The 19311-nt window shown below is 46.5% G+C and overlaps 1 protein-coding gene across 4 annotated transcripts in view; it reads left to right on the forward strand.

Moving 5' to 3' along the window:
- Spata13 (spermatogenesis associated 13) overlaps positions 1-19311 on the forward strand; it is a 150646-nt gene that overhangs the window by 113093 nt on the left and 18242 nt on the right. For all 4 annotated transcript variants that reach the window (XM_008824995.3, XM_029559577.1, XM_029559576.1 and 1 more), the window contains 3 exons: positions 13866-14002; positions 16170-16349; positions 16673-16858. In XM_008824995.3, the coding sequence (XP_008823217.1) occupies positions 13866-14002; positions 16170-16349; positions 16673-16858 (503 nt within the window). The remainder of the gene's footprint in view (positions 1-13865; positions 14003-16169; positions 16350-16672; positions 16859-19311) is intronic.

The following is a 19311-nucleotide window of genomic DNA, read 5'->3' on the forward strand; positions in this document are numbered from 1 at the left end:
ATTAGTTTTAAAACTGTTTTGAAAGTACTCCAGCCAGGTTTCTGCATTGTGCTCCATCTCACCCTGACTTGCTAATATTTTTATATTAGCACCTGGACTGGTCTTTTTCCAAACATGAAAGAAATGTTATACTAGGAAATTACAAATTATAATCCATGCTTTCTTAAAAGGAAATGAGAGACGAGTTGGAAAAAAAAAAACCACTCCACAGAAAGAATTTTCCCTGGCTGCGGTGGGATGCTCTAAAAACAGATCTTGTCTCTGGTTTTGCCTTAAATAGATGCCAGTAACATGCACTGAGATGAATGGGAATTGTCGGTGACAGCTTGAAGGCCGCCTCAGGCTGGGCTGCATTGTCCTCTGTACTTGGAGCTTTCTTCTCTGTTTGGATGCTCTATGCTGGTCCAGACTAGACAGGGATGCTGGTATAGCTTCTGTCTCTGGCAGATTATACAACAAGACTACTGTATGTTCCATTTCCCTAGCCAAATTTAGAAAAGGAGGGGAAAGTCACCCTCCCCTACATCTGCATTGAGAAACAGACCTGCCCTCAGAGTGGCCTTGCCGGTAGGCCCCTGAGTGGCTCAGTCATGCCAGCATCAGAGCACAGCAGAGCAAGGCCAGGACAGAGGGAGAAGGATGGCTCTCCCATTGTCTCAGGGCCTCCTACATCCCAAGGGGTGCATATCATGAGCAACACTCCCTGCATGTTGCTAGAGATGTGCAGTACATTAGATGTGCAGCACCATGGAGGTATGTCCTTTGGGGAATGGATAGGTTCTCAGCTTCTGTGACCAGCTAAGCTACAGAGGGCTAGCCCTCAGCTCTCCTGCTGTGCCACCTCAGAGGGCCAGCTCCATCCAGTCTGTGACTTCTCCCAAGTGTGAACTCCAGGAACAGTCTGAGAATTTGTGTATTATGTAGTGTGCACAGTGAAATCACAGAAAGCACTGTGTGGGTCCCAGACTTGCAGTGATAAGCCAGTCTGAAAGGCATGAAGCCTGCTATTGGTGGGTTTGCTACACAGGGCACTCTGAGAGGGCAAGGGAAGGTTATGGGGTCCCTGGGGACAGCTGGTGGGTGCTCCTGCAGGACTGACAGGAACTAAAGGAGGCAAGGTTGAGGTTGGTGCAGCCAAGTCCTCCTTGAAGCCAGACACACATGTTTTAGTCCTGACTTAACATTTGGGAGCAGTAGAATTGACCTCTCCCTCTCCCTCCCCCTCCCATCCTCCTTTTTTTTCTTTCCAATTTTTTTGTCTTTTAAGATGAGGCCCCTTAGTTCCATCTGGCCTTAAACTCAGGATCCTTCTGCCTCACCCTCCCTAGCACTAGCATTACAGGCTAGCCCAACCACGCCTAGCTAGTTGATCCTCCTTGATAAATGAGGAACAGATCCTCAAATGACCTTAAGAGTAAAATAAATTGGTTTATCTGGGCCAACTATATGACCTTAAACACCCAAAAGGAAAGTATAACCAAAGATTAAAGGGGCCAATATAATTTTTTAAGAGTCCATATGTATAGCTAAAGGCTACATAACAAGCAACAATGCCACATAGGAGATACCTTCTTTTGAGTTGTTGGCCAGGGTGGCCCAAGGGACTCCCAGATAGTAACCCAGCATAGAACTGGAAAATGAACAGCAGACCCCAATCTTATCTAAAGGAATATTGACACACTGATTGCTGCTAGAAGAGGAACAGTTGGCCCTCCTAAAACAAAGACCTCTAGATAGGCTGACTAGATTCAACAGAAGGGCAAGTAGTGGGTATTGGCTGAGGTGCCAAAAACACAGCAGACAGTAGCAGGGATATCAGAATATAAGGGCTCTAGTGGGGGGGAGGGAGGCTATGGGAGGGTACCATCTGGGAAGTGGGTGTATAGTTGAATAAGATGGTTTGGGATGTTCTGTGTGATATACACACACCAAAAAAAAAAAATCAACAATTTTTAAAAAAAATGTATTATATTTGAGGAGGAAGCATGGAAATTTACATCATGTTAATTAGTAGAGGTGATTCTGTGTGATATACACATACACACATACATACAAAAAGTCAACAAATTAAAAAAAATGTATTATAAAAAAAAAAAGATAAATGAGCTCTGATAATCCAGGATACTTGTTTATGTTGAACACCGTGCTTGGTACACCCAACCACAACCACCCAGGGTGGTGGTGTGGACTGACTGGCTTCCCTGCTAGGTTCCTCCAGCCATCAAGGTGACATCTAGACCTTGGCAGATAGTACAAGAGGGTATGTAGGAGGGACAACCCCTCCAGTGTCAATGAGGATGGATGTAGGTAGCCACCATCAAAACCAGAGAACCACAGAGGAGCAATCAACTGAAGAGAGTCAGCAAACAATCCACGACATACCATAGGCAAAGCTGGGGTTCATCACAGGACACTGAGAGACCTACCGGCCTGAACTTCATCAGGAAGAATGGCTGTGGGCCCAGGGAGGAGCACCCGGGGTGCCAGCTGCCCAGGCCTCCCAGTCCAGACCATCCCAGTCATTTTTACAGACGAGCACAGTCAGTGATCCAGTGCTCCAGAGCAGGCTGTGTCTGCACTGGGAGGTTGCTTGAGGAAATTAAGGAATTACTAAGCTGTTTGTAGAAAAAAACAATCTACTTTCAGAAGTTTGGAATAATTAAGGTCAATTGTGATATAACTGCTGTGGTCTCTGGGGAACCAAAACACATCCGAATGCTGGTGAAAGCTCTATTTGGGGAAAATTGTTCTTAAAAGATCCTTGGTTGTTATGAAAGGTTATCAGTGGGGGTTACTATGTCCATTTCTGGGGCCTGTTTGGATCTTATTGTTGGTCTGTATACTCCACAGAATCAAAGATAACCATTTTTGGAGAATGGATTAGAAGTCAGTATTGAGCAGGACAGTAACAGTTTACACTAGAGTGTGAAAGGCATCTCATGCTTTGGTTCAGCCTGCAGCACGGGCCCACAGACATGTTCCTGTCCTTAAGAAGGTCGGTGGGACATAGTCATGGCATAGCTAACTGAAATATAATAACGTCTTCATACTATGGGAGGTATTTCATAAGAGGTAAGCCTGGCATGCTTCTAGAACAGGTCAGAAGTGGTTACTGGAAGGGATCAAAGCACAAATAAGAGAGAGCAGGAGAATCAGGGAACCCACCACCAAGAAGAGGCAGAAGGGATGATTCAATGAGCTGCTTGGGGAGGGAAGGTTAGTCCAGGTAGAGCAGGAACACGACAGTTTGTCCTGTTAGACCAGGAACATTATAGGGGGAAACTTTGGCATCAGGTGGCCAAGTCAGCGCCTTCCTGTGTGAGCAGACACTCTGCAAGTTGTGGTGTGATGTAGGGGCAGGCCACGGACACACATTGTAGAACAAACCCATTGGTGCACTGTAACGTGGAGTTAACCTGAAGGTCCACTGCTTCCCAAATCTGCCAGGCATCAGGGCCATTTGACTGGCTTTTGAAAGCAATTCTCAGCTCCCACCCAGCCCTGCCCTGACTCAGTAGCCTAGAGTAAGGTAGGATTCTCATTTTCCTAAGCATTCTCCGTGTGGTTAGGATTCCTGTTGTAGGGTGTTAAGGAATCCCTTAGGAAGAGTGGATCAGGTGGCCTGGCAGCTTTGTGGATGATATGGGTTCCCTCCATGGGTGTTTCAGTGGCCAGAAGGTGGCTGGCTCTCTGAGGGAAGGGGCTGGAGCCATGGTTTCAGCTGAGACTGCAGTTCCTGTCTTTTAGGCCATTTCCGCTTCTGAATTGGGAAGCTGGACTGACTTATCTCAACCTGAGGAAGTGAAGTGATCAGCAGGAGGTTTTCTGAAATGTATGTTTTTAACAGATTATTCTAAGTACAGGAACTTCCCCAAACCAAGCCTTGGGGAAATCCCCACCAGGAGCCCTCTTGCTGGGAGAGTGCTGTGCTAATTAGCAAGTCAGTGTGGGTGACAGCCTGGCCCTTCCCAGCCATAAGAAGCTGTAGTGCTGGGCACTTCTCACCTTGTGTTTAGCAGCTGTTCCGCCTCTACCGTGCCACCCCTCTCCTGCCACCTCTACCACAGGCAGCAGAGCAAGGGCTTTTTTTTCCCTACTTTCACATGAGAAAGCAAAGACTCAGAGATCATGACTTTCCCAAGGAGGCCTCACTGGAACTCAGACCAAGCTCTTGTGATTCACAGTCTAGTGCTTTTAAATCCAGTTCCTTAAATATGGAACTGTGAGCTAACAGGTTTGTCCTGAGAAGGAAGCCCCACCATGCCCTGCGGTAGACCTGTTCTCTGAAGGTAGATAGGAGGGCTCCATTTTGATGCTGTGTGATATTGCTTGTTGTCAAAACTCACCTTAGAATCATGGCCCCCTTCAAAAGTGTAAAATATTAGCTCAGAGAGGATTGCCTGCTAATTTCCTGAGAAATGGAGCCACTTTTTGGTTGGCTTTTTACAAAACCTTTTTATCTTTTCTAATTGTATTCCTAACAATTCTATTACCAGTGGTCTTGTAAATCTAAATATTGGCCTGCCCTCTGTAGGTAGCACACAGCATTCTGCACCTGCTCCGGGGGCCCTATCTGACCAGAGATTTCTCTTCAGATGCCTGCTTCCGTTAGACAGTTGTTCCTTCATCCAAAAAAGCTGACAGACTTGGAAGTTAGAGAACACCTTCCAGAACAAACCCCAAGAGAACACTGTGTAAGGAACAAGGCAATGAAAGGGATAGATGGTACCTCAGGAAAAGGTGGCCCATTTTCACTCAGTGCATGGGAGATCCAGGAAACAGAATTTCTGGGGGTGATGGCCTGCCAGGGTGGTTCAACCAGTGCCCTGTGTTGTGTCTTTGGAATTGGTGGTACTCTGGAACTGTCACTAGCCTGAGGTATGTGCTGGTCTCAGCATACAAATCTCTTAGAGGATAAGGATGGAGACTGTGCTTGCCTGGCATGCAGAAAGCCCTGAGTTCAAGCCCTAGCACTGCAAAAAATCTTAAGACAATAAAGGGTGGCCCTCCTGAATTCCGTGAAAGCTTTAGTTAGCAAGTGCTTAGAAAGAGAACGCATTTACTCTTATAACCAGTATGACCTGGAGTCTTGGAATTTTAAAGTGAGTTTGATTTGGAGCAGTCCTGTGTCCATGTTTACAAGATCATTCTCAAACTGTCTTTTCCATTATTATTTTTCAGGATAAGAAATGGCTTAGATGTCAGGAATCAGAGCAGCCAGGCCCTTATGAGCTGGTGGTGGGATATAAACCAATGTAGCCACCATTGAAAGCAGTTTGAAAGCTCTCCAAAACCTAACACAAGAATGAGCCAACATTGACATTATCCTGATTGAGTAAAGAGCCAAAAGACTAAAAGCAGGCCTCAAAAAGATAACGAGGGCAGCCATGTTGATGGTAGCATCGTTTAGAATAGCCAAGAGACAGAAGCAACCCAGCGTGTCCTCCCACACAAAAGTAGACACACAGAACAGGTTAGGTAGACAACCATGGTGTGTTAACATCCAGCCTTACCAAAGAAGGGAATTCTGACTCATGCAGTGTGGATGGACCTTGAGTGCATTGTATTGAGCAAAAGAATTATCACAGCAACACTGATACTGTAGAGCTCTCTACACACAAATGATCTCAAGTAGAATCACGGGAACAGGAAAGAGAAAGGAGGTTGACAAGGAACAGGCAGGGGAGAGGGGAAGGAAAGAAGTTAGTGTTCCATACGCATAGGGTTTGGTTTTGCAAAACGAAGGTGTTCTAGAGGTCCATGGCACAGCTATGTGAGCATGCCCAACACTACTGGGCTGTATGCTTTAAAAGGGTTATGTTGGAGTTAAAAATCACAATAAAAAGGATAAAAATTATATTTTAGCTGATTGTAGCGATGCATGCATACAATCTCTGCATTGGAGAGGTAGAGTATGCTGGATAGCTTTAGTGTCAACTTGACACACCTGGGTTGAGGCAGCCTCAATTGGGGAATTTCCTCTGTTTTACTGGCCTGTGGCCATGTCTGTGGGGCATCTTCTTGATTGTTGAGTGATGTGGGAGGGCCCAACCCACTGTGGGTGGTGCCACCCCTGGGCAGGTGGGCCTGTGTTGCATAAGAAAGCAGGCTGAGCAGGGGTCAGGGAGCAAGCCAGTAAGCAGCGTTCCTTCATGACCTGTGTTCCAGCTCCTGCCTCCAAGTTCCTGCCCTGAGTTCCTACCTTGGGCTCCCTGATGAACCGTGACTTGGGAGATGTAAGATAAAATAAACCCTTTCCTCCCCAAGTTGGTATTGGTCAGAGTATTTTGTCACAGCAATGGAAAAATAGACTAGAACACAGAGGTAGGTAGGAGGACACAGCTTGTAGTGCACGGTGAGACTCTTGTCTCAAAAAATAAGCCAAAACAAGAACAAACGTTTTAAAAATGTATATATTTATTTCTCTTGGTCTTACTGAAGTACATTTTGCAAATTTATAATAGCTGTTTGTTATACAGAGTTCCTCTAGGTAGCAAGTCTCCCTTACTAACTTCATTGGTAATGGAGGAATTTGACGCCCTTTGCAGCTTGTAGGAAGTGACCTTGGAGGGGTGGAGCCCAGCTGCTGGGCCTGGGCCATGGAAAGAGGTCACCCACAGAGGTGGGTGTGGGCTTCGGCACCCTTGAGCACACAGCAGGGTTTTCAGCTGCTCTTTCCCCATCAGCAGTTTTCAGCTCAACTGAACAGCACTTACTGCAAGTGTCTGGCACCAGTTACGCCACTAAAGCAGGGTGAAGTCAGAGCACTGGGAGGCCTTAGCCCCTGCAAGGAAACTACCATGGAGTTTCCTGTGAAGGCATGAGGCAGGGTTTTTAAAAATAAATATTTTATTTATTATTTTTATTTTATGTGTATATTGCCTGCATGTATGTGAGTGCACCCGTGTCGTGCAATGCGGCTAAAGTCAGAAGAGGGCTTCGGATTCCCCTGGAACTGGAGTTAAGGACAGTTTGGTTTGAGGCCACCATGTGGGTGCTGGGAATCGAACCCGGGTCCTCTGCAAGAACAGTCAGTGCTCTCAACCGCTGAGCCAACTCTCCAGCCCCAATGAGGCGGGTTTTGAGTTTGCTGTGGAAGCAACTGCAGAGCACAGCTGGGGAAGGGGTGGGGGGCATGAAGACCAGCTAGAGTCTTCTAGCTGTGGTCTGAGGTGGGTGCTGGAATGTGAGCCAGGGAGACCTGGGTGTCCAGCACTGTGTCACTCTGTTATGTAACTTCTTGGAACCTGGCTCTCCCCACTGGTATTTTCAGAGCAGATGGGAAGCAATTAGTGCCTTCCCTGTGTTTACATGGGGAGCTGCAGGGGTGGGGGTAAGCATGCAGAACTAGATTCTAGCAAACCCAAATGACAGTTGCCATCCTAGTAGGGGAAAGCAGACATAAAAGACAGCAAGTATAGGGAATAATAGAAACTGCTTAGAGCAGATGCAACTCCAATATAAGATAATCCTTCTCCTGTGGACATGTACTGGAAGGTCAGACTCCACAAAATACACTCAAGGATAGGACGGAGAATAAGGAGAGCTTAAAATCATGAATATCATTAAGGTCATAGAGGGCAAAGAACAAAACAAGCTGAGCTGAGTCACTGGCAGGCTCGCTAGGAGCAGGGAGTGATGCTTCAAAGGGCAGGAGGAACCTGTGATTACTGTTCCTACAGACTGTGGAAGAACAGCCCTGTTTGGTATCCTTCCCAGAGCTTCTGTCTTGTTATCAGTAACAGGTAGCACAGAGGGGCCAGTGCTGCCCTGGAGTAGGAGGGCGGGCATGGGCCAGAGCCTGCTGCACACAGCCAGGTGTTACTGGGACCAGCTTCTCTATCACTGGGTGCCCACCACACAGCACCACTGCCTGGTACATTCTCAGCACACACTGAAAGAATGTTTTGTATTTTTGTTCATTTACTTAAATTTATTTATTATTTGTTTTTATTTTATGTGTATGAGTGTTTTGCCTGTGTGTATGTGTGTGCACCCATGTCATGCAATGGCCTGGGAGGCTAGAAGAGGATGATGTAAGATCCCCTGGAACTAGAGTTATGGACAGTTGTTATCGGCCATGTGAGTGCTGGAAACCAAACCCAGGTCATTTGCAAGAGCAGTCAGTGCTCTTAACCCCCAAGCCACCTCTCCAGCCCCTATATAGAATATACTTAAATAACATTTTATTTGAGCTGCACAGAAAACCAGTCAGCAGCAGTTACTGGTGAGAATTTGCAAACAGCCTTGAGCGATGGATATTAATATTCACATTTAGGTCTGAAAATCGATAAACCTGACCAAGGAGTTACACTAAAAAAAAAAAAGTCTGCTCATTGGTAGGGTGCTTGATTAGCCTGCACAAGGCTATAGGTTCTGTTCCTAACACTCATTGAAACCTAGTCTGTCTGATTCCAAACCCCTGTTTGAAGTCCATGTGCTGTACAGTCAAGAATCACTTAGCAGGGCTCATCAGGTGATATCCCTCGCTATGCAGACAAGGCAGAATGCACTTCCTGATGTGTCTGCAGTGTAGCCGATTATACAGCTAATCTAGTCCCTGGCTCCAGGCTGCAGAACTGCCCAGCATATCACTGCCCTGAACCCACCGTGAGCATTGTAGGCACTTGTAGCACAGTGGAAGTATCTGTGTATCCAAATGGAGAAAAAGCACAGTAAAAATACTCAGCACTGCAAATTTTTCAGTTCCATTTCTTTTCACTTTTTGGTTTTGGTTTTGAAACAGGGTCTAAGTAGTCCTAACCGACCTGGAACTCCCTCTGTAGACCAGGCTGTCCTTGAGCAAGGCAATCCTACTGCTTTTGCCTCTCAAATGTTGGGATTATAGGCACGGGCCACCATGCCCTGCTCAGCTTCACTGTTATCTTACACTACTGTCCTGTAAGATGCTAGCCGAAATGTATGGCAGTTTCCTCTGCACTGGTGCTTACTGGGTATCTGGGCATGCTGGGCACTTGTCTAGTTACCAGGAGTAAAGCAGGTACCTTGTCTGAGGAGGGGTAACGTGGAGAGCAGTGGAATGCCATCAGAACCCAGTGGCATGGTGTGTGTGCCTGGGGCGAATCTCCAGACTTCAACCCATTACTGACTTAAGCAGAGAGACCCAGTTTAAATTAGGAGTAATGAAACAGGGTCACTCTAGGTACCTTGATCTAAGTCAACAGCAGTGGATGAGGTGAGGAGATACAGGGTGACCAGCCTATGCAAGGTGACCCAGGCTGAGGTGGTGAGAGACAGTATTGACTGGGTTCTTGTTCCCTTAGGAAGGGAAGGTAGGTAGAGTCCAGGCTAACTGGTGGGTGTGAAAGGCAGGGGAAGAAGAAAGACCTCTGAGATACAAAACATGTGAACTTGCTCCCATAACCGAGGGCAGAACTGAACTTGAAAGGGGTCAAGTGTCTTTGCCCAAGGTCATTTGGCTAGAAAGGGAGGTAAGCTAGCACCTTTCTTTGCCTGGGTAGTAATTCGCAACTCATCATTTATTTAGTTAGTTCGCTTTGTTTTTGAGACCGGTTTTTCCTGTAACCCCAGCTGGCCTGGAACTTGCTATGTGGACCAGGCTGGCCTGGACCTCACAGAGAGATCCTTCTGCCTCTGCCTCCTGAGTGCTGGGATTAAAGGCATGTATCACCACGCCTAGCCACAACTTGACCCTTTTGATTAACACATAATCCTGTCTTTGGGGTACTTTGTGACACGTGCTTGTGTACCTCTGTAGTGACAGACTCAAGATAGGCCATCCCTCACTTCCCACATTTGTCCTTTCTTTACTGTACTGGGCTTCTTTACACCAAACACCCTGGCCTCTCCCTCACACACACTGCCTGTCTCTCACCACTGCTCACCCCGTTTAACTGATGGGGAGACTGAGTCAGTGTACCTGGGCGAGTTTGAGCTTCTGTGGTGTTTAGCATGTGTTCATCCATGGTGTTGAAACACCACACCACCCACTTCATTCTTGTAAGCATTTATGGCAGCAGCTCAGAAATCATCTGGTACATTGCATCCCTATCTCTTCACAGAAGGTTCCATTCCGGTGTTTTCCTGTGAAGTCTAGCACTGTTGCCAGTGGATTCTCTCTCTCTCTCTCTCTCTCTCTCTCTCTCTCTCTCTCTCTCTCACACACACACACACACACACACATCTACATATACATACATCATGGATTATAAATGATTGCTACTGGCATTTTTAAAACTGATTTTCCCAGCAATGGCAGATCAGATGGTAGCATTCTTCCTGGACCAGCATCATCCAGTGGTTCTTTGAGGGAAGTGTTTTTAGGGATTTGCTCTGACTATGAGGCCTGGATGCCTTTCTCTTCTTCTTCTTCTTCTTCTTTTTTTTTTTTTTTTTTTTTTTCTGGCTTGGCCACAGCTGAAATGTGATAAGGGAGGAATGCCTGTGGTGTCGGGCAGTGCCAGGCCACTGCTGGCTGATATCCAAAGATTCCTGCAGTTCCAGGTCCCAGCCTGGTTTGTCTATCTTCTGCACACCCACGATCATTAAAACCTTTTAGCTGTTAACCCAGGCAGTTGCCAGGCCTTAATTGCAGGCCACTGCCCCTGGCTCACAAAGAGTCATCTTCAGTGCTGTCTTGGGGCAGTCTAAGACATGCTGACTCACTTCCCCCAAGACTTCTTTCCTCAACATCCCATACACACCCCAGGAAAGTGCAACAGACCAGGTAATAGCTAACCTTGAGTTCTGTACCAGCAACGCTAACCATAGAAGAGGAAGCAGAAGTTAAGTTTTAAAAGGAACTGTCACTGTACTGTATGGGCTCAAGTGTCTTTCTCAGATATAACCCAAGTCTGACTTCCTTAAGACCTCACACCCCCAGCCCTGTGTTTACTCCCTACCACCTGCAAAGGAGAAGGGGAAAGTAGATGGTAGCACCTGTGGTGTGCACGCGTGCACGCACATACACACACATGCATGCATGCATACAGACACATACACGTACATATGCACTAAGGGATGGCCACCCTGCCTACCTGCCTCCCCTTTCTCTGGAGAGCCAGAAAGACATGAGGTCCTGGATAGCACAAGAGCTCCAGAGAGGTTTTCTCCTCATCTTAGCTTTGGGTACAGGCTCAGGAACACCTCACCTCACTCCTGAGGCCACCTCTGAGGCAGCTCACTTTGCGTTTGGCCCTGAGGCCCAGAGCTTGTATGCATACAACCAGGGAAGGAACCTGAGGCAGGCATGGGGTGGGAGAAGGCACTGAGCACTGTGTAGGCAGCCAGCAGTTGTTGTGGTCCACCATGAGCTAAGGCTCGTCAACTCATCCTCGGTTCACTGGCTTCTCAGCATCCAGGGCCTCAGAGGTGGTGGTACACAGCTAGGCACAAATGTGAAGGCTCTGGGCTCACAGGAGGGCTCGGGAAGAGAGGTGACAACAGTGACACGGTAGGGTTCCCAGGCGGCAGGGACACCCCAGCATCAGGGAAAGATGCCAAAACAGGTGGGGCCAAGTCAGATGCTGATGAGAGCCACTGTTTGAACAGAGCTGGGGCTTACGGTGGGGCAACCCATGAGAAGGTGGCCACTGCAGAGGGACCCCCTTCCTGCCACACTGCTTCTTGCTCTAATGTCCCTTTCATGAATATTTGCAGAAACTGCAATGTTCTGAAACCTCATTTAACTGCATCTTCTCTTGCCCTAGCTTGAGCTCCACCTCCACCATCCATAGATTTCTGTTCTAATCACCTTTTCCCAGAGTGGTACCTGTTGCCCTCACTGTGGCAGTTCCATGTCTCCCCAGTCCACCGTCACTGGCTTCCTTTCCTGTTGCTAGAGTCATTCAGCCCTGCCCTTGTTACATTCTGCCAAAATTATCTCTTATAGAGGCTTCACTGTGCATCTGAGATGATAGTTCACACACACTGTTGCCTAATTCTTCATAAACAAAGATGTGCATGAAGCATGGAGATTAGGTAGCTTGGCTCCACTCTTGTGCCTACAGAAGGAGATGGGGCAGGCTGGAATGCAGCCAGCACTCTGTAGCTCTGACACTTCCTGTTCTGCAGGGGACTCTTCAACTATAAACTCAAAACCCTGAAAGAAGCCCAGTAGCATCACACGCCTGTAATCCAGCCATCAGGAGGCTGAAGCAGGAGGATATGAATTCCACACCAGCCTGAGCTACATAGTGGGACCAGTCATAAAAGCAAACCAAACACTGAAAGAGCACCTGTGGCTTTCTGTGGCCCTAGGCCCCTGCCTTAGCCTTCCCATTTCCATCTTTCATGCCATGTCCAGCAGCTCCCCTGGCCACATGGATACCAGTATACATCTGGTGTGTTTATGCTTAATGCATACTGCATATACAAACCCTGTATATACTTTGTCCAACTTAAATATTCTTCCAGTAAAGTCAAATTTATAGATGAGGCACAGGAAGAGATGAACAACAACAATAATAATAAGGAATATATCCTGTAGAAATAAAGCCTAGTATGCCCAAGACCTTGGTCCAGCTGCAGCACTATAAAAACAGACAGGCAATCATAGGAATTATTTATTTCTGAAAATTTCTATTTAACAGTTTTCAGCCATGGTCATGGTTAATGAAAACTCTGGAAAATGACGCTGTGGATTATAGGGTCTTTGATTATGGAATCCGTGTGTGCTTCAAATTCTGCCACCTTTCTCTCTCAGTCAAGGGCCATCTCAATGTCATGACTTAAGGTGGTTACCTCTTCCCTGTGGCCTTTCTCTGGGCCCTTCTCAGTGATGTCCCTTTCTCTTTAAAATCTACCTACCACTTTGTGTGATCCAGTTTCTGACTTGCATCTTGAGCACTGGGCTTCCTTACTTACCCTTGGATCTCTAGCTCACCAGCTGCTGGCCTGGCTCTTTGAGGCCAGATGAACGTAGTTCCACGTTCTCCAGCACCTAGCAGGTTTCCCACTGGAGCAAATGGTGATGGAATTGTCCCTGAGCCTGTTTGGATGGGAGGCCAAGCTAACTGGCCTTAACAATGACAGGCACTCAGCGATGGGAAGAGGGACCCATTGCTCTGGAACACGTGGTCTAACCAAAGTGCTGCCCTGTCCTTGCAGCGCCTTTCACATTTTGGTAGTGGTGCCCCACAGTCCCCAGTTCTGATGCTGAGTTCTGGCCCTTATGGATGGGCAGACAGGTAGGAAGAATGACTCATTCTGACCCCTTGGAGATCTTCTGGCCTTAGTAGTCCTGTTCCCTTGCAGTTGGCAGAGGAATACGGTGAAATTTCATGTTCGTTTCCTCAAACATCAACATATCACTTGAAAACACTATTTTTTTCTTCTTTTTTATTTTTTAACAAGATATCGTTCAGTAGCCTAGGCTGAACTTGAAGACATAGTGGTCCTCCTGCCTGAGCCTCCCGAGTTCTGTGATTATAGGCACGATCCCCACATCTGGCTATTACCTATACTCTTTATATCCACTGTGGAGCAGATTTCCTACTAAATCACAGATAATTCACTTTCTTAACTCATCACTCTTGGATCTGTCTGCAATGTGTGCTGGGACTCTGGACTCTAGCAACTCTTGCACTAACTGTAACCTCTGTAGCGAGACTCTTCCAACACTTTCTTATACTGGATGAGGTAAAATGGTCCTTTTCTTGAGGAGTATTACCAGAGGTTACGTGCTCTTGTTTGTTTTTAGCAATATATTTGTTGCTCTATAATCCTGGCTGGTCTGGAACTCACTATATAGCATAGGTTGCCTTCAAGCTTGCTGTGATCCTCCTGCCTCTGTCTCCTGAATGCTGAGATAACAGGTGCAAGCCACCACTCCTGGCTTATCAGTGTCTTTTAACACATGCTTTTTCTTGCTTTTTTCCCCTCAGTCTCTTCAGATGGTGGCACGGAGTCCTCAGCCTTAGTTGATGATAATGGTAGTGAGGAGGATTTCAGCTATGAAGAGCTCTGCCAGGCCAACCCTCGGTACCTGCAGCCAGGTGGGGAGCAGCTGGCCATTAACGAGGTACTGGAATCCTACATATACCTGATACTTGAATTTCAAGGCCCAGAACCACCTTGGATGTTACTGTCTAATTAATTCTTACTTGGCATATCCTGAAACTTGGAAGTCTGGCTAGTACAATGCTGGTTTTCTGACATCGTCTAGGAAAGTGTCTGTGATTGAGCTTTGCAGATTGCTGAAGCTTGTCCCTGCTAGCAGTAAAATCAGCAGGCCTTGTCTTTGGGCTTCGCAGATTTGGATACACTCCCATTCATTATGTCACGTGATTCTCACAGCTGAACTAAGAGATGACAAGAAAACCTGTCCATATTATAATAAATGCCTTGAGGTGTATCCAGGAACTCTAGGCCTGGTGGTGCGTGCCTGTGATCCCAGCTACTCGGGAAGCTGAGTCAGGAAGAAGGCAAGTTCAAGGTCTGCTTGGACAGCTTAGGATAGACCCTAATACAAAGCCCTGGGTTCCATTCCCAAGATGAGAGAGAGAGAGAGAGAGAGAGAGAGAGAGAGAGAGAGAGAGACATTCCCAAGATGAGAGAGAGAGAGAGAGAGAGAGAGAGAGAGAGAGAGAGAGAGAGAGAGAGAATTTGCTAGCAAATAGCAGAGCTGAGATCAACCACACATCTCATCCCAAGCCAGGAGGTTTCTCTACCACACTGCAGCATTAGCTCTTTTTCATACAAATCTTTCTAGAGGGTTCCTCCAGGTTTTGACAATCTCAAGTGGAACGTGTGGCGCATAACCTCACTAAGGTCACCAGGTACGACTATATAACATCATTTAGACTGAACATCCCTAGGTCAAAAATCTAACAGTGCACTGAAGTCTCAAACCTCTTCAGATGCGATACTCAAGGTTTTGATTTCGTAAAGTCCATGCAAAAGTTCCAAAATCCGAAAATCTGAAATCTGAAACCCTCCTGGTCCCAGTCACATTATATGAGAGATGTTTAGCCTGCATGTCTGTGGGAGCTAAGGTCTGTGCAGTCACCTGTGCTCCTGCCCTATGGGAACAGATGGGCTATGCCTGTTCTTTGAATCTTCACTAGCTGTTAAATGTCCCAAGATCATGAGGCCATTCCATCAGTTAGAGTAAACAGTTGACACAAGGCCTGCTCCAATCAGAAGTGGAGTGGTGCCCTCGGGTGGATATGTGAGGGGCTTCTGGTAAGCACACCATGCATCTAGTTCGGTGGCCCAGAAGTCCTTTGTGGAGCAAAGATTCTAGATACGAAGTTGGCTAGGCAACTAGTCTACAGCTACAGTCTCCAGCTTAAAACGATTCACCTTATGTTTTTCTGGATTTACCGCAGTGTGAGAAAGCCTGTGTTCAGGAGAAGTGATACTTCAGATTTGGAGTTTGGACCTTTTCTTCCACCAGCAATATAAAGAATCATTCTACTCTTTCTTTCTCTTTCAATACAGTGTTCAGTAAATTACATGATATTCCAAATTTTATTATGTGATACACTTAAATGATTTCCCAGCTGTAGGCTCATGGGAGTATTCTCAGCACAGTTATAATAGGCTAGGTAAGAGCTTATGTTGACTTGGGTGTAGCAAATGCATGCTCAGTTTATAATTAAAATTTTTTAAAAAATTTATGAGTGTTTTACCTGCATGTATGTAGATGCACCACATGCATGCAATGCCATAGAGGCCAGAAGAGAGCATCAGATTCCCTTGGAGCTGTAGTTATGGACGGTTGTTAGCTGCCATGTGGGTGCTGGGAACTGAACCTGGATCCTCTGCATGAGCAGCCAGTACTATTAACTGCTGAGCCATCTCTCCAGCCCTGGTTTATGATATTTTTGACTTAGGTGATTTATCACACGTAACCCCATTGTGAATAAAGGTGTTCTGTGTATCTTTGGATTTTTGAGATGGTCTTGCTGTGGGGTCCAGACTTGCCTCAAATTTGTGATTCTCCTGTCTCAGCTCCTGCAGGCTAGGATTGCAAATATAACCAAATGTAACCACACCTGGCACATATGTATGTCTAAGTTGGTCTGAGTTTCCCTATAAGAGTAAATCATACACATACTTGGTACTGTTTTTCTCGAAACAGAAGAAGGTATCAGATCGCCCCAAGGAAGCACATCTAGCGAGTGGCTTCCTTCCATCTACCCACCTTATTGAGTGCTAAGCATGCCCTCCTGTCTCCATTCCAGCTGATCAGCGATGGCAGTGTGGTCTATGCAGAAGCACTGTGGGACCATGTGACCATGGATGACCAGGAACTGGGCTTCAAGGCTGGAGATGTCATTCAGGTTCTGGAAGCATCTAACAAGGACTGGTGGTGGGGCCGGAATGAAGATAAGGAGGCCTGGTTCCCTGCAAGCTTTGTTAGGGTAAGTGTGGCCCTCTGTGCTTTCCAGGGTATCCATGGGCAGGAGGTTCCAGAAGAGTTTCAGGCATAGCCCAGTCTTTACGCAGGTCCAGTTCTTCTGTCCTTGTGTTTAATCTCCCACACAAGCCAGACCTGTAAGAAATTAGGCTGGTTGGAATCAAATTCTTAGTGGAAGCAGTTTGCTTGGCATTGCTGCTGTCCATGGAAACCAAGGGTAGGGTCAGGCGCCACCATGACCATAACTAGGCACAGGGAAGTCTTTGGCCTTGCCTCTGGTACCACCTCCCATCCCCTAAGTCACCTGACCCTGTGTGTGGCCTGTAGCTTCGGGTCAATCAGGAGGAGCTGCTGGAGAACACCAGCCATCCTCATGGGGAGGAACAGGAGGAAGAAGCCAGCAAGGCCCGCCACAAGCACCCCGAGAGCCAGCAGCAGATGCGTACCAACGTCATCCAGGAGATCATGAACACCGAGCGTGTCTACATCAAGCACCTCAAGGACATCTGTGAGGTAAGTGCCAGCAGAGTTTGTCATATTCTCCAGCCCTACAGCATCTCATCAGACTCCTAGGCAAGGTGCTGAGTCATTTCAGCACAGATGAAAAAGAAGTCTTACCAGGTGATGGTGATAACCAAGGCTGTATTCCACTGCAAGGCTGTAAGATCAACTTTATTTTTAGTATTTCCTTTTTAGGGAGACAGGGTGTCACTGTGTAGGATTACAGACATGGCCATCATGCCCAGCTTTTGTTCAGCAGTCTTGGCCTGATTTAGAGAATCCATCATTAGTAGATGAGAGGCTGGAAGGCTGCTTCTTCCCAAGCTGGTTTTCATTTTTGTGGATCTTGTTTGAGCATCACGGTACCTGAACAGCTGAGCTGTATGGCTGTGAATGCTGATGTCAGCACTGGAAACAAGCTCAAGTCAGGACTGCCCTGTTTTGTGCCTCAGCGGTCAGGCCTACGGTGCCTCGTTCCTTGTGCCGACTTCATCTGCAGTGTGCGGTGAAGTGCCTTTAGAGTGGCCTTCAGGAACATCGGAGTATCTGTTGAGTGTTGCCGAGCCCTGACCTTGTGCTGCTGCATTGCCTGGCTTTGTTCAGCCCCTCACAGCATTCTCACTGGGTTGTACATCCTCTTAGCTGCCTGCTGCACACAAGGAAGAAACTGAGGCCCTGGAGTAAAATGGCAGGGTTGGGATTTAAACCCAGACAGTGTTCTCCAAAGACTGTAAATTATCACAGCATGTTTTTCTCCTGTTAGAATTTGTACATACAGTGATTTAGGGGCTGGGGTGAAGTGATTACTGTACAAGCATAAGGACCTGAGTTCGGATCCCCAGCGCCCATGTAAAAAGCTTGACCTGCCGTATCTGTAACCCCAGCACTAGGAGGCAGACACAGGAGATCCGAGGGCCTCTCTGGCCAACAAGTCTAGCAGAAATGGTGAACTCCAGGTTTAGTGAGAAGCCCTGTCTCCAAAAAATAAAGTGAGGAAGACAACCTGATATCAACCTCTGGCCTCCACATGTCTCCACATGGACCTGCATGGGCAAGTGCGTTTGCACACATTTATGTGCACATGTGTGTATACACATGCACACACCACACATGAAGAAGACAGTGGTTTATATTTTACTAAATGGTCTGTTTAGTCTGTTTAAGTATATGATGCTACTAATACATATGAATGACATTTTCTTTCTTGTGCCTCTAACTCCCAAGCCACAGCATGGCCTTGATAATGTGCATGAAGTACTTAGCCCACTTAGCAAGTGCAGGCCTTGGGTTAAAGATGTACAGACTCGTACTGTAAATGAAAGCAGGTGACAATGGATGTTTTTGGCTCTTGGCCATGATTTATAGAACACAACCACATTCATCATTCTGCAAGCAATGACATTCTATGTTTGACAACTCTTCATGACTATGAGATGGAATTAGGAATGGGGAAATTAGTTTCTTTTTTAAGCATCTATTCATTTGTATGTACATGGTGCATATGGACCATGTGTATAGAAGTCAGAGAACAAATGAGGGGAGTTGATTTTTTTCTCTCAACCACGTGGTATCCAGGGATGGAACTTAGGTCACCAGACTTGACATGGAGTGCCTTCACCTGTTGAGCCATCTCCCTGGCCTGGAAAATCATTATCTTAGTATCTAGAAAGTACAATATGAAGCCAGATGTGGCATACCCTTGCAATCCCAACACTGGGTAGATGAAAACAGGTGGGCCTAGTTCACCAGCCAGCTTGCTCACTTAGCAGGTGAGGCCAGTGAGGGACCCTGTCAGTGAGGGAACCCCCCAAAAAAAGGTAGATGATGCCTGAGGAACCACACCTGAAGTTGTCCTCTGAACTGCATATGTACACGCACCCCCCCACACACACACACACTGTGGTAATGTGAATTTTTTTAAATTATTTATTTAATAACCATATAATTAGAAAAAGCATTTCATTACAATAGCATTGATATATTCAATAACAATTTCTAGAGCTAAGATGCATCGCTTTCAAAATTGGCTATAAATTTTTAGGTATAGTTGAATTAATACAGTCATACAATATTGTACTGTCTAAATCCTATAAGACATAAAATTAAGTGAGGTTTTAATCTTTAAAAAAGATCTCCATTCGTTGTCAAAACACACAGTTTCATACAGAAAAATTCATTCTAAGGCTATTGACATTGAGACGTTTTCACATGCATTTCTAATCTCTATATACATGACTATCACACGGTCACAGTCGCCCACTTTCTGAACTCCTTGGCATCTGAGCATTAATACAAACTCGTCAGGTAGACCACCTTCCTCTCCCACCAGAGCCTCCACACTCTGCTATCCCTGTCACTGTCCACTGTGCTGTCAGCACCCCATCCATTCCCCCCTATCTGCCCTTCTGGTAAATCTAGTCAGCCAGAGGTCCCTGTTCCAGGAGGATCAGCTGTTCCTCATCTAC

Source organism: Nannospalax galili, unplaced genomic scaffold, assembly GCF_000622305.1.
Source record: "Nannospalax galili isolate Female #2095 unplaced genomic scaffold, S.galili_v1.0 scaffold488, whole genome shotgun sequence".
NCBI lineage: Eukaryota > Metazoa > Chordata > Mammalia > Rodentia > Spalacidae > Nannospalax > Nannospalax galili.